The 27,108-nt window shown below is 41.0% G+C and overlaps 1 protein-coding gene across 1 annotated transcript in view; it reads left to right on the forward strand.

Annotated features, from left to right (window-relative positions):
* The window catches only part of LOC132403820 (stAR-related lipid transfer protein 9-like), a 265,508-nt gene that overhangs the window by 219,541 nt on the left and 18,859 nt on the right, over positions 1-27,108 (forward strand). Inside the window, exons 15-19 of the mRNA XM_059987537.1 lie at positions 12,300-12,351; positions 16,656-16,793; positions 17,719-17,801; positions 20,654-20,760; positions 22,414-22,458. Of these exons, the coding sequence (XP_059843520.1) occupies positions 12,300-12,351; positions 16,656-16,793; positions 17,719-17,801; positions 20,654-20,760; positions 22,414-22,458 (425 nt within the window). The remainder of the gene's footprint in view (positions 1-12,299; positions 12,352-16,655; positions 16,794-17,718; positions 17,802-20,653; positions 20,761-22,413; positions 22,459-27,108) is intronic.

The following is a 27,108-nucleotide window of genomic DNA, read 5'->3' on the forward strand; positions in this document are numbered from 1 at the left end:
TAGAAAATTTGTGAACCCAATGGAATTTTCTCCATTTCTGCATAAGTATAACCTAAAATGTGATCAGATCTCCATGCAAGTCCTGAACCTAGATAAAGAGAACCTAATTAAATAAATAACACAAACGATATTATACTTGTTAATTTATTTATTGAGAAAAATGATCTAACGTTCCATGTGTTTAGGGTCTTATGAGGAAAGGATGGAACCTTTCAATGCAGAAAGTTTCCTGGTAAATCTCCTCTGCACTTTCTCTGAAACTTCCAGAATGGAACACAGTACTCTGTGTGGTTAACCACAGTGTTATTGAGCTAAAACATTACCTTGCAGTTCCTGAATTCAGTTTGACAATTTTCTCTCCTCCTTATTAAGATCTCTTATCCTTATGTTAGTGTTTATTGCTGTCACATATATCAAGGTGCATTGAGGTAGTACAAAATAGAACAATAAGAGTGTAGAATAAAGTGGTACAGTACAGAGGAAGTGCCATACAGGTAGACAGTATGGTGCAAGGTCACAACAGGGTAGATTGTGAGGTCAAGAGCATATCATATCATACTAGGGAAATATTCTATGATCTTATAACAGTGGAACAGAAGCTGTCTCTGAGCATGGTGGTACGTGTCTATGTGTAGGTGAAGCTGGTTTTTGTGATGTGCTAAGATGTGTCCACAGATCTCTGCAATTTTCTGCATTCATGGGCAGTGAAGCAGCCATACCAAGCTGTGATGTATCCGGACAAGATGCTTTCTGTGGTGCAACAATAAAAATTTGTGAGGGTCAAATAGGACATGCCAAATTTCTTTAGCCTCCTGAGGAAGTAGAGGCACCGGTGAGTTTTCTTACCGTGGCATTAACGTGGTTAGACCAGGATAGGCTATTGATGAGCTTCATTCCTAGGAACTTAAAACTCTCAACCGTTTCAACCTGAGCATTGTTAATGTAAATAGGAACATGTGCACCACCCCCTTTTCTTAAAACATTGACCAGTTCAGCTGATTTTGTGGGAAAGGTTGTTATCATGATAACATGTCATTAGGCTTCCTGGCGCCTTCTGTACTGCAACTCATCAGTATTTGAGATACCGTCCACTAAAGTGGTATCATATGCAAATGTGTATATGGAGTTGGAGCGGAATTGGGCCACACAGTTCTGAGTAGAGTTAGGGGCTGAGGATGCAGCCTTGTAGCTTGCCAATGCTGAGAATAATTGTGGCAGAGGTTATGCTATCTACCCTTACAAATTTCAGTCTATTGGTCAGGAAGCGAAGGATCAGATTACAAAGGGCAATGTTTAGTCCCAGGTTTAGAAGTTTGTAGATGAGTTTGCTCGGAATTATACTGTGAAAGGTGGAACTCTAGTCAATAAGCACAAGTTTTTACATAGGTGTCTTTCCTATCCAGTGCTTCAGAGATGAGTGTAAGGACAGAGAAATGGCTTATGCCATTGACCTGTTTTGGCAGTTGGTGAATTACATTGGATCAAGGTGGTCTGGGAGGCTAGAGTTTAATGCATTCCATGATCACCCTCTTGAAGCATTTCAATATGTCAGGGCCACCAAGTCATTAAGGCACGTTGCTTTGTGTTTTTGAACATAGAACATAGAATAGTACAGGACATTACAGGCCCTTCGGCCCACAATGTTGAGCCGACCCTCAAACCGTGCCTCCCATATAAACCTTGCTGAGTTCCTCCAGCATTTTGTGTATGTTGCCTGGATTTCCAACATATGCAGATTTTCTCTTGTTAGTGATTTGACATCATTTTAAATGTGATCTAATCAGGTATTTTTGAGCTGTAACATTACCTCACAGCTCTTGAACTCAGTCCCTTGACTAATGAATGCCAACACACCGTTCACCTTGTGTAACAATCCTATCAACTTGCATAGCAACTTTGAGGGACCCATGGATATGGATCCCAAGATCCCTCTATTCCTCCAGTCTGATAAGAAACCTGTCACCAACCCTGTATTCTGCCTTCAAACCTGTCCTTCCAATTGAATCACTTCACACTTTTCAGGGTCCAAGGTTATTGGTAGGACTTTTAGCAGTGTGGAGGAACAAAGGGATCTTGGGATCCACATCTATAAATCCATCAAAGTCATGGTGTAATCTGAAAGGCATGTGCTGTGTTGATCTTCATTTGTTGGGAGACTTGAGTTCAAGAGCCACATGCTAATGTTATAGCTCTATATAGAACATAGAATAGTACAGCACATTACAGGCCCTTCAGCCCACAATGTTGTGCTGACCCTCAAACCCTGTGTCACATATAACCCCTCACCTTAAATTCTTGCATATACCTGTCGAGTAGTCTCTTAAACTTCACTAGTGTGTCTGCCTCCACCACTGACCACGCACCAACCACTCTGAGTGAAAAACCTTCCTTTAATATCCCCCTTGAACTTCCCTCCCCTTAACTTAAAGCCATGTCCTCTTGTACTGAGCAGTGGTGCCCTGGGGGAGAGGTGCTGGCTGTCCACTCTGTCTATTCCTCTTAATATCTTGTACACCTCTATCATGTCTCCTCTCATCCTCCTCCTTTCCAAAGAGTAAACCGCTAGCTCCCTTAATCTCTGATCATAATGCATACTCTCTAAACCAGGCAGTATCCTGGTAAATCTCCTCTGTACCCTTTCCAATGCTTCCACATTCTACCTATAGTGAGGCGACCAGAGACTGGACACTGTACTCCAAGTGTGGCCTAACTAGAGTTTTATAGAACTGCGTCATTACATCGTGTCTCTTAAACTCTATCCCTCGACTTATGAAAGCTAACACCCCATAAGCTTTCTTAACTACCCTATCTACCTGTGAGGCAACTTTCAGGGATCTGTGGACATGTACCCCCAGAACCCTCTGCTCCTCCACACTACCAAGTATCCTGCCATTTACTTTATACTTTGTCTTGGAGTTTGTCCTTCCAAAGTGTACCACCTCACACTTCTCCAGGTTGAGCACCATCTGCCACTCCTCAGCCCACTCCTGCATCCTATCAATGTCTCTCTGCAATCTTCGACAATCCTCTACACTATCTACACCACCATTAACCTTTGTGTGATCTACAAACTTGCCAACTCATCTTTCTACCCCCACATCCAGGTCATTAATAAAAATCACAAAAAGTAGAGGTCCCAGAACAGATCTTTGTGGGACAGCACTAGTCACAACCCTCCAATCTGAATGTACTCCCTCCACCATGACCCTCTGCCTTCTGCAGGCAAGCCAATTCTGAATCCACCTGGCCAAACTTCCCTGGATCCCATGCCTTCTGACTTTCTGAATAAACCTACCGTGTGGAACCTTGTCAAATGCCTTACTAAAATCCATGTAGATCACATCCACTACACTACCCTTATTTATATGCTTGGTCACCTCCTCAAAGAACTCCATCAGGCTTGTTAGACACGATCTGCCCTTAGCAAAGCTATGCTGACTGTCCCTGATCAGACCATGATTCTCTAAATGTCCATAGATCCTATCTAAGAATCTTTTCCAACAGCTTTCCCACCATAGACGCAAGGCTCACTGGTCTATAATTACCTGGACTATCCCTACTATCTTGAACAAGGGGACAACATTTGCCTCCCTCCAGTCCTCTGGTACCATTCCCGTGGACAACGAGGACATAAGTATTCTAGCCAGGGGTTCAGCAATCTCTTCCCTCGCCTCGTGGAGCTGCCTGGGGAATATTCCGTCAGGCCCTGGGGACTTATCCGTCTAATGTATTATAACAACAACAGTTCCACTCCCTGAATATCAGCATGCTCCAGAACATCAACCTCACTCACCATCATCAAGTTCCCTGTCATTGGTGAATACTGAAGAGAAGTATTCATTGAGAACCTCGCTCACTTCCACAGCCTCCAGCCACATCTTCCCACCTTTATCTCTAATTGGTTCTACCTTCACTCCTGTCATCCTTTTGTTCTTCACATAATTGAAGAATGCCTTGGGGTTTTCCTTTACCCTACTCACCAAGGCCTCCTCATGAACCCTTCTTGCTCTTCTCAGTCTCTTCTTAAGCTCCTTTCTTGCTACTCTTGTTACGAACCCCGTAACTGGGTGTCCTACCAGCAAATATAGAAGTGTCCGTTGGAGTCTGGTGATACTATTTTCAACAATATTTATTAGCAAAAATATACAAAATAATATCAATGCAAATATACAGAGAATATACATTAGCAATACTAAATTTAAAAGTGTGGGTATAATAATAATCACTAATGAAACAAGCTCTGTCGTTGTCTGGGGATAATGAATTGTCAGATGGAAATATATAGTTCAGTTTAGTTCATGCAGGCTGCAGTGGTTGTTTGTCGATGTGTTGCAATTGTTGGAGAGAGAGAGAAAACGTGTGAACAGTAACAGCTATTATCTTTACAATTATCTTCCTTTACAATTTTGATCCGTCGATGCGTTGTTGTTGTGGCCATCCATGTATGACCCCTCCGTCCTTTAGCTAGACTGTTCTTCCATGGTGGACTCGTCACCCAGGCAAGGGTGGACTTACACACAAGCCCCCACCGGTCTCGCTACAAAACACTGAGTTAAAATTTACCGACCCTTCATTCGGTTTCCGGTCTCCCACCCTGTCTCATGGGGGTTCTGATGCTCACTAGCGTTTCTCCTGGTGCATCTGAGGAGTGTTACCCCAGACCTCACTTTTATCCCCACTCACGGGGTCTCAGGTGTCAATCAGGTTGGGATGATGTAACCCATCAAACCAGCCCATTCTGGTTGCCCCCCCCCCGAAGGGTTTCAATGAATAGAACAGTACCAAGTAAACAATCCTTCTCCAAAACACAATAGCAGTAAATCAATGGCTTTTGTCAGTAGGAGACATTCCACCTTGTGTATCTCTGAGCTGTGTCTCTCTCTCTCATTAACTTTCATGAGCTGTTATCAATAACAACTGCCCTGGCAGCTTTCCTTTGTCTCTTACTTCCTTGGTAGCAGCATCAAAATAGTAGCAATTTGCGATTCTCCAAAGGGGGGGGGCAGGGTCCACTCTGTACCCTTCTGCCCATCAGAGTTGTTCATCCTTCCTAACACCCTATATTCCTCAATAGACCCATCTGATCCTTGCTTCCTAAACCTCATGTATGCTGCCTTCTTCCACCTGACTAGATTTTCCACCTCACTTGTCGCCCATGGTTCCTTCACCCTACCATTCTTTATCTTCCTCACCGGGACAGATTTATCCCCAACATCGACCACATGTCCATAGTACATTTCCCTGCAAAAACATCATCCCAATTCACACCCGCAATTCTAGCCTCAATTTACCCTTCCCCAATTAAAAATTTTCCTGTCCTCTGATTCTATTCTTTTCCATGATAATGCTAAAGGCCAGGGAGCAGTGATCACTGTCCCCCAGACGTTCACCCATTGACAGATCTGTGACCTGACCTGGTTCGTTACCCAGTACTAGATCTAGTATGGCATTCCCCCTAGTTGGCCTGTCAACATACTGTGACAGGAATTCATCCTGGACACATTTAACAAACTCTGCCTCATCTAAACCCTTGGAACTAATCAGGTGCCAATCAATTTTAGGGAAGTTAAAGTCACCCATGTTAACAACCCTGTTATTTTTGCACCTTTCCAAAATCTGCCTCCCAGTATCTGCCTCCCAGTATCTCCCAAAATCTGCCTCCCAGTATCTCCCAAAATCTGCTCCTCAGTATCTCTGCTACCAGGGGGCCTATAGAATATCCCCAGTAGATTAACTGCTCCTTTTCTGTTCCTGACTTCCTCCCATACTGACTCAAGAGGATCCTGCTACATTACCCACCCTTTCTGTAGCTGTAATAGTATCCCTGATCAGTAATGCCACCCCTCCTCCACTTCCCCCCCCCCCCATCCCTTTAAAACACTGAAATCCAGGAATATTGAGAATCCATTCCTGCCCTGGTGCCAGCCAAGTCTCCGTAATGGCCACTACATCATAATTCCATGTATGTATCCAAACTCTCAGTTCATCACTTTTGTATCTGATGCTTCTTGCATTGAAGTACATACACTTTAGCCCTTCTACCTTACTATCTTTACACCCTTTATTCTGCTTCTCTTTCCTCAAAGCCTCTCTATACATTAGATCTGGCTTTACTCCATGCACTTCTTTCACTGCTCTATCACTCCAGGTTCCATCCCCCTTCCAAATTAGTTTAAACCCTCCCAAACCATGCTAGCAAACCTACCTGCAAGGATATCGTTTCCCCTCGAGTTCAGGTGCGACCCATCCAATCTGTACAGGTCCCACCTTCCCCAGAAGAGATCTCAATGATCCAAAAATCTAAAACCCTGCCCCCTGCACCAACTCCTCACCCAAGTCACCCAACGACCTGTTTCCAGCAGCCTAGGTGTGACTACCTCCCTGTAGCTCTCACCTAGGACTGCCTCATTTTCCCTTATGAGTCAAAGGTCATCCAGCTGCTGCTCCAGATCCTTCACACAGTCTTCCAGATCACCCAGCTGCATGCACTTCTGGCAGATGTGATTCTGCAGGAGAGGGGAGTTCCCCCAAGACTGCCACATCTCACAGGAGAGGCACATCACTGTCTCAAGAGGCATTGTAAAGACTAATTGGGAACAAGCTCATCCTCCACCTCTTCTCATCGAAGCATCTCAAGCCAAAGCCTCAAATCTCCACTCTTTCACCAGCCTACTCACTCACTAGCCACTTTCTACAGGCCACTCTGCTTGAGCTGCCCCTCTATTTATTTGTTTGAGCTTTTCAAACTGCTTGGTCACCTGACCTCAATTGCCCAATCAGTTGCTTTCTGCTGAGTCTGAGCTATTCAAATCTTGATTGTCTAATCAACGGCTTTCTGCTGAGCTATTCAAATCTTGATTGACTTGATTGTACAGTCCATCTGCCAAAACTGCCATTTTTGTAGGTACTGGGATGATAGTGGCCTTATTAAAACAGATGGGAGCCTCAGATTGAAGCAGAGAGTTCTTAAAAATGTCTACACATACCCCTGCCAGCTGATCCATGCAGAATCTAAGAACACAGCTAGATACACCATCTGGGCTCACTCCATGGGTTCACTCCTCTGGAAGATTGATTTTATATTTGCAGTGGTGACTGTAGTTTTAGATGCATTGGAGGCTGTCAGTGGGTGGTGACATTCCAGTCCCTGTCCAGTCAAGACATGCATAGAATACATTCAAAACATTCAAATTCTGTTCAAAATATGCAGGTGTAAAGCGGACAGTGGGCTATGAAGATTGAATATCATCAGCATATGTCGCTTTGCTGTACCCATTGGTTTAGACCTTACTTTGAGATGTACTTCGTAATACAAACTAGCAATATTTTTACAATAGTCCATTATTAAATTCTGCAGTATTGCCAGTCACTGGCCTCCAGTTTGAAAAATAACCTTTCACCCTCACCCTCTTTTCTTATCATTAAGCCAATTGGCTAGCTCTCACTGAATCCCATGCAGTCTAACTTAATATAGCAGCCTGGAAATTTATCAGAGGCCTTCCTGAAATCCATATAGACATCAATAGCTCTGCCTTCATCATCCATTTTAGTTACTTCACAAAAACATAATCAAATTCATTAGATGTGATCTCCCACACGTAAAAGTGCTGACTATTTTTGTCTCAAGTTGTTGGAGTCGATTGTCAAGGATGAGGTTACGGAGTACCTGGAGGCATATGACAAGATAGGCAGAACTCAGCATGGCTTCCTTAAAGGAAAATCCTGCCTGACAAACCTAGTGCAATTTTTTGAGGAAATTACAAGTAGGCTAGACAAGGGAGATGCAGTGGATGTTGTCTATTTGGATTTTCAGGAGGCCTTTGACAAGGTGCCGCACGTGAGGCTGCTAAACAAGATAAGAGCCCATGGAATTACCGGGAAAGTTCCATACATGGATAGAGCATTGGCTGATCGGCAGGAATCAGAGAGTGGGAATAAAGGGATCCCATTCCGGTTGGCTGCCGGTTACCAGTGGTGTTCCACAGGGGTCAGTGTTGGGGCCATTTCCTTTTACGTTGTATATCAACGATTTGGATTATGGAATAGATGGCTTTGTGGCTAAGTTTGCTGATGATACAAAGATAGGTGGAGGGGCCGGTAGTGCTGAGGAAACAGAATGTCTGCAGAGAGACTTGGATAGATTGGGAGAATGGGCAAAGAAGTGGCAAATGAAATACAATGTTGGAAAATGTGCAGTCATGCACATTGGTAGAAGATATAAACGGGTAGACAATTATTTAAATGGGGAGAGAATTCAAAGTTCTGAGATGCAATGGAACTTGGGAGTCCTCATGCAGGATATCCTTAAGGTTAACCTCCAGGTTGAGTCGGTGGTGAAGAAGGCAAATGCAATGTTGGCATTCATTTCTAGAGGAATAGAGCATAGGAGTGGGATGTGATGTTGAGGTTCTATAAGGCACTGGTAAGACCTCACTTGGAGTACTGTGTGCAGTTTTGGGCTCCTTATTTAAGAAAGGATGTGCTGACGTTGGAGAGGGTTCAGAGAAGATTCTCTAGAATGAATCTGGGGATGAGAAACATTTGTCCGCTCTTGGACTGTACTCCTTGGAGTTTAGAAGAATGAGGGGGGGCCGCACAGAAACATTTTGAATGTTGAAAGGCATGGACAGAGTGGATGTGGCAAAGTTGTTTCCCATGATGGGGAAGTCTAGTACGAGAGGGCATGACTTAAGGATTGAAGGGCTCCCATTCAGAACAGAGATGGGAAGTATTTTTTTTAGCCAGAGGGTGGTGAATCTGTGGAATTTGTGGCCACGGGTGGCAGTGGAGGAAAAGTCACTGGGTATATTTAAGGCAGAGATTGATAGGTATCTGAGTAGCCAGGGCATCAAAGGTTATGGTGAGAAGGCGGGGGAGTGGGACTAAATGGGAGAATGGATCAGATCACAATAAAATGGCAAAGCAGACTCGATAGGCCGAATGGCTGACTTCTGCTCCTTTGTCTATGGTCTTATGGTCTTTCCAAGTGCTTGTATTCCTTAGATGTTAGGCTGTAGTTACCAATTTATTCTTTGCAGCTTTTCTTGAATAAAGGTGCAGCCTTCTCTGCCCTCCTGTCTTCTGGCTCTTCACCCATCACTAATGATGTTGCATATATCTTTGGCAGATCTCCGGCAATTTCTTCTCTAGCTTCCCACAGTGTTCTTGGATATACTGATTTATATGTAGTCTACAAAGTGAGACAGAAATTATTCCAGCTAGTGAGACAGAAATTGAGCTAGTTTGGGAAATAATGAGTTAGTGTGAGACATTGTGTAGTGAGCATCATACTGACGTTTTCATGGAAATGAAATTTGAAGGCTCAGTGATCATTTTAGTATTATTAATATGTGAAGAAACAAAGCTGTAATGGAAAGAGGTCAAATGTTACACAAGTGTTATACGTTAATAAATTTATAAGGAAATTATAATTATTCACCATATATTTTCTTCTTTGAATTATCATTCTTTCTTTTGTTTCCTTCGCTTGTTTATCTTTCTATTGGACCAGCTGAATTGTAAGTAAGGGTACTATTGATGATCAGTTATCCTTTCACATGTTGTGACTGCTAAACTTAAATTGTTTGCTGTGTTTAAATATTCATCGGTTATTTTCAGTGACCCATTTGTACAAGTAATGCCTTTCAGTCATATGAAATGAGGATAGAAATTTCCATTTGACAGAAATAGAACAGAAAATAGTGGCATCACTCAGGTGTATGCCACATCTGTAGAGGGAAAACTGAGTTAATGTTTCTGATCTATAAATCTTCACAACCAGAGAAGTGAGGAAATGAGCATGATTTTATTTGCAGAGTGGGGGAGGGATAGAGAGAACACAGGGGATATCTGAAAAGATGGAGACCAAGGTTGTCCTGGTGACACAACTTTTTTTTGGTGTTGTATTAGAATTAGACATTAATACAATTCCATCAATACTGATGTGTTCAAAGGAGTGTAAATAAAAGAAGGTGATTGCTGGCAATGGAAAGAAGCAACATGCTGGAAAAGTGAGAAGTAGAATTTGACAGTTGCTAGAAATCTGAAATAGAATGCTGGAAATACTCAGCAGATCAAACGGTATCTGTTTTTTTAATTTTTTATGTTCAATATTAAACTCCAGAGATTGCAAGAAGCCCATGCAAAAGGTGAGGTGCTGATTGTCTAGCTTATGTATTAGGCTTTGTTTGATTAGTATAGGAAACCAAAACAGAGGTTGGACTGGAAAAGAGATGGAGAATTGAATTGACAGGTGACTGGAAACTTGTGAACTGTGAACAAACTTGTGAACTGAAAGCAAAGCACAACATCGAAAGCAGTGCAAATGCATTTCTGCTTTACATGGAAGAACTGATTGGGGCCCCTGGATGATGGAAGAAATTAATTGGAAGGGTGGATTTCCTGAGGTGTTATAAAAGGAGATCTGAAAAAAATATGGAATTTTGGGAATGCTCAGCAAATCAGGCAGCATCTTTGGGGAAAGAATTGCTGTTTTCCCCTAAAAGTACTGCTCAATAAAAGTGTAATTCCAAGTAAAATAGAGATCCTTATACTTCCAATTTTGTGCATTAAATTCAGAGCTCTGGAACAGCCTCCTCTACACGGAAGAAATCAAATGCAGATTACAGGACTCTTCCATTCAGTCCACAGCAGAAATACTAAGCTTCAATCTGTCCTTCCTATTCCTGTCGTCGGCCTCCTCCACTGTTCCAACAAAGCATAGGATAAGCTCAAGGAGCACCATTTCATCTTCTAGCAGCACATTAGTGCATGTTACTAATACATTAGTACATGGGCGCCATGTGCCACGTTAGTGGTAGTGTGATGCTGTTACACCTCTGGGCATTCTGGAATTCCAGTGCCATTCTGTAAGGAGTCCTCCCACAGTCCAAATCAGGGTAGATTAATTGGGCTTTGTAAATTGTCCCGTGATTAGGTGAGGGTTCATTGGGTTTGTTGGGGGTTGCTGGAGCAGTGTGGATCACAGGGCCGGAAAGGCCTCCTCCATACTTTATTGCTAGATAAATACACATTACAACATTCTGTAATAAATATTAGGTTCAATAATTTCAGATAATCAGCCTTTCCTGTTTGAGTCATAATGGGCCAGTTTTGAAGTAACTTGTAATGTTAGCTCTTTCTTTTGTCTCGAAACAGACATAATCTGATCTGCTAAATATTTACACTCGGCTCTTTTAACTCAGACTTCTGGCAACTACCATGATCTGACCTCACAGTTCCAGCACTATTTGTTACTCCACTCCCATCAGAAATTTTTCAATTTACTTGTTTCCAAACAGATTATCTAATAGTAACCAGCATTGGTATCCCTGCCTTTGAATGTTACAAAAGCATTTGTGGTACTTTGAAAAACCTTGGTCTCCATCTTAACTACATTCCCTCCACTTCCCCCATCTTTGGACCTTCATTCTTCCTGTAACCTAACTTTTCTGACTTTGATTTGAATTTTTAATTCTTTCTTTCCCAATATATCCTGCCTCATTTGCTGAACATTCTCAGCAGTTTTTGGTTTTTATTCTAGAATTTCAACATCTGTATTCCTTTTTTTTTGTTTTACTTTTCTATTAGGGGGATCCTGAAGGATCCTTGTCTAAATTTACTGGCATTTTGTATTGTTACTCACTCCATGATTTGGCGTCGTTTTGCAGTTGCCATGTTGTAGATTTCTGCACCAGTGGCAAGGTTTGCAATGTCTGAAGTTGGCACAGGTAATCAGTAGAACGTATTTCAGCAATATAACTGTAAAATCATCATTTTTTTATTTGACCTTGCTACAGCATTCATGATCTGAAAGGATATATAAAAATACCATTTCAATTCATGATACCTTTACTAAAACTTGAGTTACTCATTTGTATTCTTCTGCAGTTTCTTTGCTCTGTAATATTGATAATTATTAAATGTGTTTCTACCAACCTTTCCATAGGTCCTTTAACGATGAACTTTCTGGGTACAGTAGCTTGCATAAACAAAAATTAGAGGTCCGACTCTTGATATTCTGTCACATCACTTTTAGACTCTTGATATTCTGTCACTGTCACACACACATATGCATACATACATACACACACTTTATTTTCTGGGACTTCAACTTCCAAACTAAGTATCACTGACTTTATGGATAGCTTTTTCTATAACATTTTGTAAACATACACCAATGTAATATATCTTACTAGCTAATCTTGAAATAAAACACTTGTTCATATATTTTTGGAATAATTCAGATAGTTCTCTTTAATCAGTTTAAGCAATTTATTTGCATGTCTTCATAATTTTAGGAAGGAATAACAAAGATTGGGAGAATTGATGCTGAAGTGGAGCAAGACATTGGTAAGTGCAAATGAAAGTATTAGAATGCAAGCTATTGTACTATTTTGTATACCTACATCTGCTATGTGTCATACCTCACAAATCAAGGTCTTCAGACAACTGTGTCCATGCAGATCAAATACCCATCTGTACTGTTCCTATTTACCAGCACTCTTGTATAATCTTCTTAAGCCTTAGCGTTTTAAGTCCTTGTCTGGATATTGTTTAATGTTCTGTGAATATCAGCTTCCACTCCCCCCCCCCCCGCTCCAGATTAAAATGAACTGATGAGTGAAAAGATTCTTCCCTCAAATCTCCTCTATATATTTTACCTTTAATCCTCAACCTCTCCCCCAGTACCTCTGTAATAGAAAAAAAGTCCTTATCTTCACACCTCATAATTTTATATAGGAGAACCTCGTTTCCCCTCACTCCTTGACTCCAAGGAAGGAAACAACCTATTTAGTCTCAACATATAAATGAAATGCTTCATTCCAGCAATATTCTGGTGGATCACTTCTGAACCTTGCTTAGTGCATTCATGTCTTTCCTATAGTGTGGCAACCAGAATGATATACAGCACTCGATGACATATTGGTTAGGCACCAACTAAAATCGTAAAGGTAGGGCCTTGACACCGATGCTGGATTTCAGAGCATCATGTGTAACCATGGTCTGCTGTCATTACATAGAAACATAGAAAACCTACTGCACAATAAAGGCCCTTCAGCTCACAAACCTGTGCTGAACATGGACTTACTTTAGAAATTATCTTGGGTACCCATAGCCCTCTATTTTTCTAAGCCTTGTGTACCTATCCAGGAGTCTCTTAAAAGACCCTACTGTATCCACCTCTACCACCATCGCCAGCAGCCCATTTCACGCATTCACCACACTCTGTTTAAAAAAAAAACTTAACCCTGACACCTCGTCTATATCTACAAACCCCATTTCCAAAAAAGTTGGGATAATTGAATTTCCAAGATGGCGGCACGACGCAGCTTGCAGCGGCCACTCTGGAGCTGATTATCTGTTATTTGTGAAGTGGGGTGCCGTGCGCAATCATAATCGATTGAAAATGGATGTGGAAGCACGGAGGAACAGCGGGAAATCTCCATGAAGACCTTCTTCGTTGCTGCTGCTACTGTGAGGTCTGGGACTCTGCTGGGAAGAACAGGTCCCCAGTCCTCAGGGTTGCATTGCCGGTGGCCATTGGCGGGGCTGTCTTAATACGCTCGGTAGAGGTTGGTGCTTGAAGCTGTGCCAGAGGGGATGGTCGTCACCTCGGAGGTTCAACGGACTTGGAGTCCGCTGCAGTCAGGTCGCTTTTGGTGTGTGTTGCGTCTGCGAGGCTGGGTTCGACGGAGCTTTCATTGTGTGCTGCGTCTGCGAGGCTGAGTCCGGTGCAGCCGTGAAAGTCCATAGTGGGGGTATTCCCTTCGGCCGCCGGCGTGAGATGGCGAGTCTGTCGGAACCCTGGGGACTTCTGGAAACTGTGGTGATTCCTTTTGAACTTATAGTCCTTTAACATCTTTGGACTATTTTTACTGTGCCCATGGTCTGTTTTTTTTTATCAATTATGCTATTGCTTGCACTGTTGTAACTATGTGATTTTGTGCAGGTCTTGTAGCTTTAGTTTTTGGTCTTGTTTGTCTGGTGGATTTGGAGCTTCTTTCTGGGAATGCACTAAGATGGTAGAGCGATATTAATACTCAGCAGCCTCTCTGGACTCTGGATTGGGGATTGCCAAACGTTATGTGGATTTTCTGGTGTAGTCTGTTTTGTCATTTGCTTTTGTGATATCATTCTGGAGGAACGTTGTCTCATTTTTTAACTGCATTGCATTTGTGGTTTCTAAATGACAATAAACTGAATCTGAATCTGATATTTTCCAAAATGCAATAAAAACAAAAATCTGTTATATGTTAATTCACGTGAACCTTTATTTAACTGACAAAAGTACAAAGAAAAGATTTTCAATAGCTTTACTGACCAACTTAATTGTATTTTGTAAATATACACAAATTTAGAATTTGATGGCTGCAACACACTCAACAAAAGTTGGGACAGAGTTAAATTAAGATTGAAAAGTGCGCAGAATATTCAAGTAACACCAGTTTGGAACACTCCACATTAAGCAGGCTAATTGGTAGCAGGTGAGGTATCATGACTGGGTATAAAAGTAGCGTCCATCAAAGGCTCAGTCTTTGCAAGCAAGGATGGGTCGTGGCTCACCCCTTTGTGCCAAAATTCGTGAGAGAATTGTTAATCAGTTCAAAAGGAACATTTCCCAACGCAAGATTGCAGAGAATTTAGGTCTTTCAACATCTACAGTACATAATATTGTGAAAAGATTCAGAGAATTCAGAGACATCTCAGTGCATAAAGGGCAAGGTCGGAAACCACTGTTGAATGCACGTGATCTTCGAGCCCTCAGGTGGCACTGCCTAAGAAACCGTCATGCTACTGTGACAATTATAGCCACCTGGGCTCAGGAGTACTTCGGAAAACCATTGTCACTTAACAGTCCGTCGCTGCATCCAGAAATGCAACTTGAAACTGTATTACACAAGGAGGAAGCCATACATCAACTCTATGCAGAAATGCCGGCGAGTTCTCTGGGCCCGAGCTCATCTCAAATGGACCGAAAGACTGTGGAACCATGTGCTGTGGTCAGGTGAGTCCACATTTCAGCTAGTTTTCAGAAAAAACGGGGGTCAAGTTCTCCATGCCAAAGATGAAAACGACCATCCTGATTGTTATCAGCGAAGGGTGCAAAAGCCAGCATCTGTGATGGTATGGGGCTGCATCAGTGCCAACAGCATGGGTAAGTTGCATGTATATGAAGGTACCATTGACTCTGAGGCGTATATTAGGATTTTAGAGAGACGTATGTTGCCATCAAGGCAACGTCTCTTCCCGGGATGTCCATGCTTATTTCAGCAGGGTAATGCCAGACCACATTCTGCACGGGCTACAACAGCGTGGCTTTGTAGACACAGAGTGCATGTGCTTGAATGGCCTGCTGCCGTCCAGATCTGTCTCCTATTGAAAATGTATGGCGCATCATGAAGAGGAGAATCAGACAACGGAGACACGGTCTGTTGAGCAGCTGAAGTCATATATCAAGCAAGAATGGACAAAATTTCCAATTGCAAATCTACTACAATTAGTATCGTCAGTTCCAAAATGATTAAAAAGTGTTATTAAAAGGAAAGATGATGTAACACAATGGTAAACATGCCTCTGTCCAAACTTTTGTTGAGTGTGTTGCAGCCATCAAATTCTAAATTTGTGTATATTTACAAAATACAATTAAGTTGGTCAGTAAAACAATTGAAAATCTTTTCTTTGTACTTTTGTCAGTTAAATAAAGGTTCACATGAATTAACATATCACAGATTTTTGTTTTTATTGCATTTTGAAAAATATCCCAACTTTTCTGGAATGGGGTTTGTATATATATACTAATTTTGGTGGGGAAAAAGGAGTAAGTGAGTGAATACAGAATAACAACTAAGTAATATAAAATCCACATTATAATAAGTATTTCTCGAGATAGGTATATCACCGTCTACTTTTGCTTCCGTTTAACTTCTCAACATTTTTAAAGTTAGCCAAACCTTATGGCTCTTCTGAAGGGGGTGAAGACTGTTATACTAGGGAGAAGTTTGCTTGAGAAACTATACGGTCTGAAGATAGATAAGTGACCTGGACCAGATGGACTATGCTCTATAGAGTTCTGAAAGAGATGGATGAAGAGATTGTGGAGGCATTAGTAACAATCTTTCAAGAATCAATAATGCTGGTATTGGCTGTTTAATGATTCATTATTCGCAACAGTATTTGGTAAGACTGTAAAGCTTCTGTCTGATCCATTGGTTCAGATATAATTTTATGTATTACATGCTGTTTTAGCTGTTTGGCAATGAAACAGTAACAGCTTCACCAGGTTGGCACCTCATTATTTGTAGCTGTATCTACATTTGCTCCCAATATATCCTTCTAAAATCTTCACTGAACCGGGGTTGCTTCCCTGCTTGTATTATGGTCAAGTAAGGATGTACCAGGCCATGAAATTAAGAATTGTGGAGCTAAACTTTTCCTGCTAATAAAGATAATCTACAGCCTCTTTGAGCTGTCAGATGTGTTTGTGTCTGTTCTGTTCAGTATATTTATGGAGAGTATCCTTGCTGTGATGACAGGATTTTATATCCACAGCTGCTCAGGTCTTGTGTTAGTCTGTACCTCACAATAAACTTGTGAGAGGTGAAGAACAACTGAGAGCAGACCTTTTGCACCAACAATTGTTATCATTATCTCAGTTCTGCAGGGTCCATGGGTGGAGAAGGAACACTGTATCATTCGCAATGATAATGGTGTAGTGACACTTGAACCAATTGGAGGATCACAGTGCATCGTCAATGAGCTGGATGTTGCCCATGCATGTCATTTGTCACAAGGTAATGGAGTTGTTATTGTACCACTAATGTATCTAATTAATTATGTGCAGAATATGTTATTCTGATCATGGATTGCTCTTGGTAAAGAATTCAGATCGTTTTTACCTAGGGCAAATAATTTTGCCGCTGACTTGATCCCACACCTACACTGGGCTTGAGGTCTTGCAGAAAAATGCAACAAAGTTCCAGTACAAGCACTGATGTTAGGAAACAAGATGAGGGTTCTTTTTAGTATAATCTTCCTTAAAGGTTGCTCTGTCTGATGAACTTGATCTCCTTTTGATTTCTGTCCATTATATCTGCCTTTCAATTCTACTCTAAATGTTTTCTTACCAATATTTCTTCTGTATTTCACTTCCTTGGCTGTCCGGACTGTTCAGTCACACCCTCACTAGTTTGTGCCCATTACTCTATAAAATTAAGTAAAAGTGGGTGGTGAGATGGCCCTGCCCTATTATTGGATAAGATTATAGCTAAGCCAGTATTTGCCTTACTCCACTTTTCCCTGCCTTCTTATGCCCCTTGACTCCCTTGTACTTTTAACGTCTGTGAGTCTCCACCTTGGCTATATTCAATTACAGCACTTTAACTGCTCTCTGGGATGAAGAATTTCACAGTCATGACTCACTGAAAGAAGAAATTGCTCTGTATCTCAATTTCAAATAGGCTACCTTTAATCTAAAACTATGCTACTTCATTCAAGATCCTCCTGTGCATATGTAAACATGAAGAGAAATCTCAGCATCCATTTTACTAATCCCACACAGAATCTGTTTCAGTAAATCCAACTCTTGTTCTTGTAAACTCCAATCCACACAGGCCCATTATGGCAAGGTAATTCTGCATGTGTTGTTCATAGGCCTAGAATGAGAATCTTACTCAATGTGTTTTATCATAATAATAACATTTATCATTTATTTTTCAGGTGCTGTCATAGTTTTGGGAAAAGTGCATAAGTTCAGGTTTAATCACCCAACTGAAGCTGCAAAGTTGAGGCAAAGGAGAACTGTAAGTTCCTAATACATTAATTAATAAATGTGCTTTACTATTGATGGTGTAGCCGCCTAATATTTCCTTATCATTTGGAGTAAGACAGGCCTCTACCATTCCATGGATGAATGCAAGGCTGCATGTCCTGATGCAGGGTTTGGACCAAAAATGTCAACAATTCCTTTCCAGCCACAGATGTTGTATGATCTGTAGAGTACTACCCAGATTGTTGGTCTATCATTCTATTATTTGGAATTTAGAGGCATTTTGTTCAAAAGAATATACAGGACACACCAGCCTTGAACTTCCTGAGAATTCAAAGGAAAATCTGCATCTAAATCTTTTTGCAGAAGTATCTTTAAAGGACTTGATCATGGAACCATGAATAGTGAGCCAATGGAGAATGAAGTAGGTTAGGAAGTTGGAACACTGGCATCCCAGCTCCTGATCAGAATCTAGTTTTGGTGGATCTGAAATTAAACAGAACATGCTGGAAAAACTGAACAGAAGAGACATGATAAAGATTTTAAAAAAGTGGAAAGCAAGTTAACATTTCAGATTGATGGTTTTAATCAGAAGAGTCTGGATCAGTAACAGCATTCATTCTACCTTAAGTGTAGCAGGACAATGCAGTTACCAAGGAATGCTTATTAAGCTGAATAGTACTATTTTATTCCCTACCCTCCTTTCATTTTCAAATATAAAGTGATGTGAGATCCCTCTATAGGAGCTCACCCCTATTGCCCCTCACCTATCTGATTTGTTTAGTTTGTAAGTCAACATTTTAAAATGATTCATTTAATCTGACCACCTCTGGCGCACGCAGCATGTACCACTTACTGCCTTGTCCAACCACTTCAGATCCTGTTTTTAAATTCCTATTATCCTACTGTTGCAGCAATTCACTCCATGACAACTGTAGTGTTCTCGTGCAGGTGTAGAAACTCTGAACTAAACACTGAGTTAAACCGTAGCCAATGAAGACACGATCACAGTAAGATTAACCATTTACTGTTCACTTTTCCATATTAACGTATGGTGAAAAGGTTTTGCTTCTATGATATTTCTTAGTACGTAGAAATGGAACCTTTCTTGCGCTGATCCTGCAAGCTCAAGCCCCTGCCTTCTCGTTTCTCCGTGCCCACAATTTACCCACAAGACGCGGTGAAACCAGGTGTGACATCATTGCATGCTGCGATATATCACAGATAATGAATTTACCTTCAACAACTGCAACGTAGTTATCAACCTTAACTAGAAAATAATTACAAACGAATTACTAAAGTGAAAATGTAATAAAGCTAAATAAATGCCTTAAGGGCAACACACCAACAAAGGCTCAGCCATAACCAACGGTCCTGATGAGGGAGTGGGGTGGGGTGTAGTTGGCTGGCTGGGGTGAAGCAGAACATGTAGATGCTGATTTGCAGTACCATTGTTTTTCTGCCTTTCTGGGTATTAGAGAATAAAAGTTTAGTGACAACTTTGTTACAAGGCATGATTGATATGTTCATGGCCTAAGGTAGAAGGAGTCAATTTTAGAAAACCTAGCACATTTATTTTTCAACATAGTCCCCTCCTACATTTATATACTTAGTCCAGCGTTAATGGAGCATAGGGATCTTGGACCTCCAGAAAGTGTCCACAGATGGGTGATTGATAAGTTCGTGGCCTAAGGTAGACGGTGATGAGCTATACAGGTCTTGTTACAAGCACATGCAGGTCAACTCTTTGATTATGCAGAAAGTTTGAAGTTAATAACTCATCTCCTTCTACCTTAGGCCACAAAATTATCAATCACCCTGATGAGTTATTAACTTACTCGTATGTTTCTACAGGGCCTCCAGTAGATGACTCACAGTGTAACCACCATGGACTGGGGTGAAAGGAGAAAATGTTTGAGTGGTTGATTAGAGGCGGTGCTAATATAATGGATTTTTAATGTGGGATGGTGTTGATCTTCATGTGTTGTTGGAACTGCACTCAGCTGATCAAATGGAGAGTTGCGATTCCATTCTTCTTTTATCTTCAGACTTTGTCACTCTAAATGTTCCATTTGTCCCAGAATACACATCTGCTCTTGTAGCCACAGTATTTATGTGGCTGGTCCACTTTAGCTTATGTTATTGATGATTGCTGTTTGGTTGATGTTAAGGATTTGGAAATGTAAAGAAGACTAAATAAATTCTCTTTTGGTTGTGATGAGTAGTGCAAATGTGACTGGCCATTCTTTAGCCCAAGGCAGAATGTTGTTCAGATCCTGTGGCATGGGTTGTGTTATTTTAATGCCTGAGGAGCTGCAAATATGGACACATGGCATTTGGGTTATCATAACTAAGTCAATACTGTAATGACTCTTTGAAGAGATTGCAACTTTTCTATGAACTCACTTAGTAGTACATTGTAATAATGAACAAGCATTGACAGCTAATGGATAATGGAGCCAGGTCACTGAACCCTAAATAATTTACACAGTTACTGAATAATCCCACTTTGAAAGGACAAAGATGCCAACAATTGTATTAATTTCCCCTCCATGTCATTTGGTTCCATAAGGCCATTAATACATGGGAACAGAATTAGGCCATTCAGCCATCGAGTCTGCTCCACCATTCTGATGTTTGAATTTTCGCCCCATTTAGATAATAGTCTGCACTATGGTTCCTTTTACCAAAATGCATTATCATACATTTCCAAATGCTGTATTCCATCTGCCTGAAACTTAAGCACATTCATCAACATTGTTCCTTTCTCTGGCTTGCATTGCCCATTCAGGTTTGTGTGAAAGCATATGAAAAGGAGGTTGCTACACTTGTAAATGAATTAATTTGTTATCTTGGTTATAGGATTAATACTTTTCCCTCATTTAGAGTAGCAGTATATCTTTGGCGAGCAGTGGTTCTTGCGAATGGCTGGATTTGGATGGAGAATTCAACTTTTCCCCTCCTTATGTTTTATCTCCACTCATGCAAGCAAGGTAGGATATTAAACTAAGAGAACTTCCATTGAATGAAAAATATCATCATCCGATACAGAAATACTGCTTCATATTGAAGCAGGGAAAGCACAATGTTCAGATGCATAAAATCCCTTCTGTCAATGAGCTCAGTCCTTCCTCATAGATTTTACAGCCCATACCACTACAATTGCCCCTGCCCCACCTTCATTCTTACTGTACTGATTTATAGCCCAATACCAGTGGTTCCTGTGAGATTCCTCTTACTCCAAGATGTAATCCTTTGCCACTGGGCAGACACCTCTTTGGAACTTCCACTCATATCTTTAAGTATGCTGTCTGTCCCTTTAATGACATTACCATTATAATGATCCTTGTTCCCCCTCTGAATGTTGTTCTGCACTTTGGTAACTTGGCCAGTCTCACCATCTTCTCTACAATTTTGATGACATCCATGCAGGTTAAGGAAAGCAAGGAGTGGGACTCTTTCACCAATGTAATAGTAGTTTTACTAATCTTTCCATCTTACAATCATATTCTGCCCTCTGTGATCAAACTAACTGAATTTAAACTTTTAGTTAATATATAGGGTGACCCAGCTCCTTGTTCAAAATGGTTAGGTAACTCTTTTCCCTTCCAGCCTCATCACTATGCCTACTGTCTTATTTAACATGTTTAAGGTTGTGTTTCTGAAGCTGTAGATGTTTATGGCATATCTGGTTACCTGGCATCATGTTGCTCTCAGTACACCTGAACCTGCTTCTCATAGTACATTTATTTTGCACTGATTCCTCTGTTCAATCCTGGTTTAGCTATTTAATTTATTAATATTTATTTAGCTTATTTTAAGACACTTAAAGTAATTCAACCAGTTTAAATTATTAGTTTCTTATTTACAGCATCCCTAGCTTAGAAAGCAAAGAAGTATTTTACTCACCGGCTAACCAGTTAACAACTTGGATTCAAGGGTTAGTTGCCACAGCTCAGAATTGGAATCAGAATAGACATGAATATACAATATATACACATACACACTAAGTTGTGTCCCATAGACATAACTTAGAAACTTGCATTTTCTAAACTTGATTTAATTGTCTTATTTTAAAATTCTTTTTATGTTTTGCCCCTTCTTTATCATAATTAGGATTTATTTATAGGCAACTGCTTGTTAAGCAAGGTTGGTGTTTAGTGACATACTTGTTGCCTTGAGTTTGATACAGTTATTGGCTTTCAAACCCTAGTCAAGGGCACTGAGAATCAGCTGTGTTGGGTGGGGGATGGAAGTCACTTTTAGACCAGATTGAGTAAGAGCTTTAAATGGTCTTCCTTACAGGACATTATTGAACTATTTGGGTTTTCTCAGTGATGTAACAACTTCATGGTTATATTGCTCTGGGTGGGGTTAAAATTCTCCTTCACTGGATTAGCCATTCCATATTGTAATCATGGCAATGTAGTACCCTAGTCAGTATAAGTATGCCTCCACCGATCCTGATGGCTTTCCTTGAGCGAACTTCTCAACTTGCTCTCTTCCAGCAGCCATGGGGTTGTGCTCTCTTCGCTCTCCTTTCTTACCTGGGCTGCAGTGAAAACTTTAAATGTGTATGAACAGAGAGTGTTGCTGTTGGGGAACATGGTGTAACAAAACCATTCTATTGTCATGTTTTTTATCAGCTTGGAACAAGAGAAAGAGGAAGGAATCGAGATAAATGAAAGCAGGTGAGAAGTTGTCTAAGTGACTGGATTTTGTTTCTTGTCTTTTCTGTGTATGGAAATGACAATGTTGATTTACTATTCTTGTCATTATATAATGTACTACAACAGAGAACATTGACATTCTGGAAATCTGGTTTAGTATTCGAAAGATAACACTAAGGATAGTTTAATAGATTCTTCTGTAACATCACTCTCATTAATTTCTTTGTAAACACTGTCATCCTTATCATTAAGGGATTCAGTTAGAGAGATACAAATTACCTCATCAATCTGAACTTTGCAGAACAAGCCATTGCCCTTTAATGGAAAACAAAGTATGTTTCTTCGCTTCCTGTCATTCCACAATTTCAGCTGAAGTTTCTAGAGTTGGACTTCAAATGCAGGCTTTCGTATTTGGGTCTGTGATGCCTGTACTGTGCATGACGCCAAATTAAACTCTTCTACCTGTACAGGATCCATATCCCTCTATTCCCTGCCTATTTATCTGCCTATCTAAAGGCCTTTTGAATGCCACTGTCATACCTGCTTCAACTGTCACCCTTGGCAGCAAGTTCCTAACTTGCTGCACAAAGAAACATTTCTCTGCTCATCTCCTTTAAACTTTCTCCTCCCATGTTAAAGCTACTGTATGTCCTCTAGCATTTGACACTTACATTGGAGGAAAAAAAAGATTCTTACTATCTATACCATCTACATCTCTAATAATTTTATAAGCTTTCATCAGGTCTTCCCTTGGCCTCTGACACTTGAGTGAAAACAATCCACGTTTGTTCCCCTAAGGATAATGTGTAATATTGAAAATAGTGCCTTTTACGTGTGATGTTAAACCAAGGCACTGATTTGCCATTGCATCATTGCTGATCTATGCCTTTATTTTTACTACCTTTAACACCCTTCTACAACATGTATCCATTTGTTTAACCTGTTAATATTTGCATTTGACACTACCCAAATCCTCTGCAGTTTTATGGAGAGAAAGTTCTAGATCTCCATTGCACCTTTTAAAATTATCTTCTTTTGTTCTTGATTATTCACTGGAGATTACTTATTTGTATGTGCCCTGTTGTTTTACCAGATCACTGCTTAATTCTGTATTTGGTAAAATTAATTCAATTGGTTCTGCACTCTCATATCAGACCTTGAGTATGTCCTTGATCTCAGGATGATGCAACAATGTAAACTATTTCCTGTTAGAGATTCATTGCGATGAAGATTATTCAGTAGTTGGTTCTATTGAAGCTCTGTCTTGATTATAGCTTCTTTTTTAGTAGTTATTTTTTCTTGGAGCTGTTGGGTTGTTCCATGATTTATATGTTGCTACTTCCTTTTCACGTTTTTGTACAGACTTTTTTTTCAATCCACTGGAGTTGTTGCCAAACTCAAATGTGCTTATTTTTGTGTGTGCATGAAAACAGCCCCTGATATATTTTAAATAGAATAATAATATAAAATTCTGGCTATTGTTGTGAACTTGAGGAAGTTTTGCTGTAAAATTCTGTTTGTAGGAGGATTGACATGCATTTAACAATCACTGGATCAAGCAGCACCACTTCACGTCATTTTATTTCCCTCTTGCTAAATGCTCCTGTAGAATGTTGACATTTCACTCAGTAGAGATTATTACATGATTAAAGATCTTAAAAACTAGTGTTGGTGGATTGGTGTAGCTTAACATAATAACATTATAGTTAAATGCTGATAATATTCCTTCGTGGTGGGGAGGGGAAATGACTGGTACTTTTATTTGTTTTATTTGTCAGTTCTTTATCCAGACTAATCCAGTGTTTTATTGATCAGAAGCATCCCTTGTTTGTAGATAGTAGGAAATAATGATGTCCGTAACTTCAGTTTCCTGAGAGATGTTCATTGATAACCAAAAAAATGAAGTTGGAAATGCAGTTCCCCACTCAATCAGATAGCTCCCAGGGTTATCGAACTCCAGAAATTTGAGAGCGTCAGGGGGCAGAAGAGTGTAGTTGCTATTATAAATGGGAAACTGTGTGGGAAGCTGAGAGGTCTGAAGGTAGATAAGTCACCTGGACCAGATGGTGTGCACCCCAGGGTACTGAAGGAGGTGGCTGAAGTGATTGTGGAGGCATTAGTAATTACCTTTCAAGAATCGCTAGATTCAGGAATGGTTCTGTAGGACTGGAAAATTGCAAATGTCACTTCACTCTTTAAGAAGCGAGGGACGCAGAAGAAAGGAAGTTATAGGCCCATTCTCAGTGGCTGTGACAATGTTGGAGTCCATTCTTAAGGATGAGGTTTCAGGGTTCTTCGAGACACATGATAAAATAGGCCATAGTTTCTTTAAGGGAAAATCTTGCTCGACAAATCTGTTGGAATTCTTTGAGGAAATGACACGTTGGAAGGCAAACAAGAGTCAATGGATGTTGTTTACTTGCATTTTGAGAAGGCCTTTGACAAAGTGCTGCACATTAGGCTGCTTGACAAGATAAGAGCCCGTGGTATTACAGGAAATATCTTGCGTTGGTAGAAGATTGGCAGGAGGCAAAGAGTGGTAATAAAGGGGTCTTTTTCTGGTTGGCTGCCAATGTGACAGTGTTCTAGGGGTCAGTGTTGGGATTGCTTCATTTCACATTATATGTTAATAATTTGGATGAGAGAATTGATGGCTTTGTGGCCAAGTTTGCAGATGATATGAATATAGGTGGAGGGCAGGCAGTGTTGAGGAAGCTGGGAGTCCATAGGTGAATTGAGACTATTTAGGAGAATGGACAAAGGAATAGCAGATGGAATATAGTGTAGGGAAGTGCACGGTGATGCAATTTGGTAGAAAGAAAAAAGGCATAGACTGTTTTCTATATGGGGAAAAAATTTAAATTTCCAAGTGAGTTCTTAAGGGAATCCTTGTACGGTATTCCTTAAAGGTTAACTTCCAGTTTGAGTTGATGATAAGACGGCAAAGCACTGTTAGATTTAATTTTGAGAAAACTAGAATATAAAGGCAAGGATGTAATGCTAAGGCTTTATAAGACATTGGTCAGAGCACACTGGAATATTGTGAGCAGTTTTGGGCCCCTTACCTAAGAAAAGATGTGCTGGCATTGGAGAGGATCCCAAAGAGATTCATGAGTATGATTCTGGGAATGAAAGGGTTAATATATGAGGAGCATTTGATGTTTCTGGGCCTGGAGTTTAGAAGAATTAGGGAGCAATTTCATTGAAACCTATCAAATTTTGAAAGGCCTTGACAGAGTGGATAGAAACATAGAAATCCTACAGCACAATACAGGCCCTTTGGTCCACAATGTTGTGCCGAGCATGTCCCTACCTTAAAAATTACCAGGGTTACCCATAGCCCTCTATTTTTCTAAGCTCCAGGTACCTATCCAAAAGTCTCTTAAAAGACCCTGTTGTATCTGCCTCCACCACTGTTGCCAGCAGCCCATTCCACACACTCACCGTTCTGCGTAAAAAACTTACTGCTGACATCTCCTCTGTGCCTACTTCCAAGCACCTTAACACATACAAACAAGCTGGATGAACTCAGCAGGTTGGGCAGCATCCGTTGAAATGAGCAGTCAATGTTTCGGGCCGAGACCCTTCATCAGGACTGAGGAAGGAGGGGGCAGGGGCCCCATAAAGAAGGTGGGGGGAGGGTGGAAAACCAATGAGAGAGGTGATAGGCATTCCCTCCGCGACTGCCTGGTCCACACGTCCCTCCCCACGGATCTCCCACCTGGTACTTATCTCTGTAAGTGCAAGTGCTACACCTGTCCCTACACCTCTTCTTTTACCACCATTTAGGGCCCCAAACAGTCCTTCCAGGTGAGGCAACACTTTACTTGTGAGTCTGTTGGGGTAATCTATTGCATCCAGTGCTCCCAGTGCGGCCTCCTCTACATCGGCGAGACCCGACGCAGATTGGGGGACCGCTTTGTCAAGCAGCTCTGCTCCATCCGCAACAACAGACAGGATTTCTCGGTTGCCACCCACTTCAGCTCTGCTTCACATTCCCATACATGGCCTCCTCTACTGCCATGATGAGGCCAAACTCAGGTTGGAGGAGCAACACCTCATATACCATCTGGGTAGTCTCCAGCCCCTAGGTACGAACATCGAATTCTCCAACTTCTGGTAATTCCCTCCCTCTCCCTTCCCCAATCCCACTTTCACTCTGTCTCCTCTTCTAGCTACCTATCACCTCTCTCATGATTCTGCCTTCTTCTACTACCCATAGTGCTTTCCCACTCATACATTCAAACTCCACACAGACACTACCCATGTTCAGGATCGAGCTGGGGTCACTGGGGCTGTGAAGCAACTCCTGTGCCACTGTGTTGCTCTTTTTTCCGATGTGTAACTTTTTCATTTTATAACATCAAACATTACCTTGTATATCTAGAGGCTGAATATTCCATGATTTTTGTTAATGATTTGATTGGACCCTTGGATAAAATAAAAGATTGCTGCAATGAAAATAAAGCAGAATTTAAGTTGTTATCTCTGATATATATTTGATCCCAGGGATCCACACAGGGCCTTTCTTTAAACATGCTGTCATTTTCAGAAGATGTTTACTGAAACAGTAGTCATGGTTATGGTGGTCTCCTGCACGGTGTTTCAAACTAGCGCAGCTCCCTTTGCACTAGATCTCTTGTGGGGTGTGAATTCAGAAAGCATAATTGG

This window comes from Hypanus sabinus, chromosome 2 (genome assembly GCF_030144855.1).
Source record: "Hypanus sabinus isolate sHypSab1 chromosome 2, sHypSab1.hap1, whole genome shotgun sequence".
Taxonomy (NCBI): Eukaryota; Metazoa; Chordata; class Chondrichthyes; order Myliobatiformes; family Dasyatidae; genus Hypanus; species Hypanus sabinus.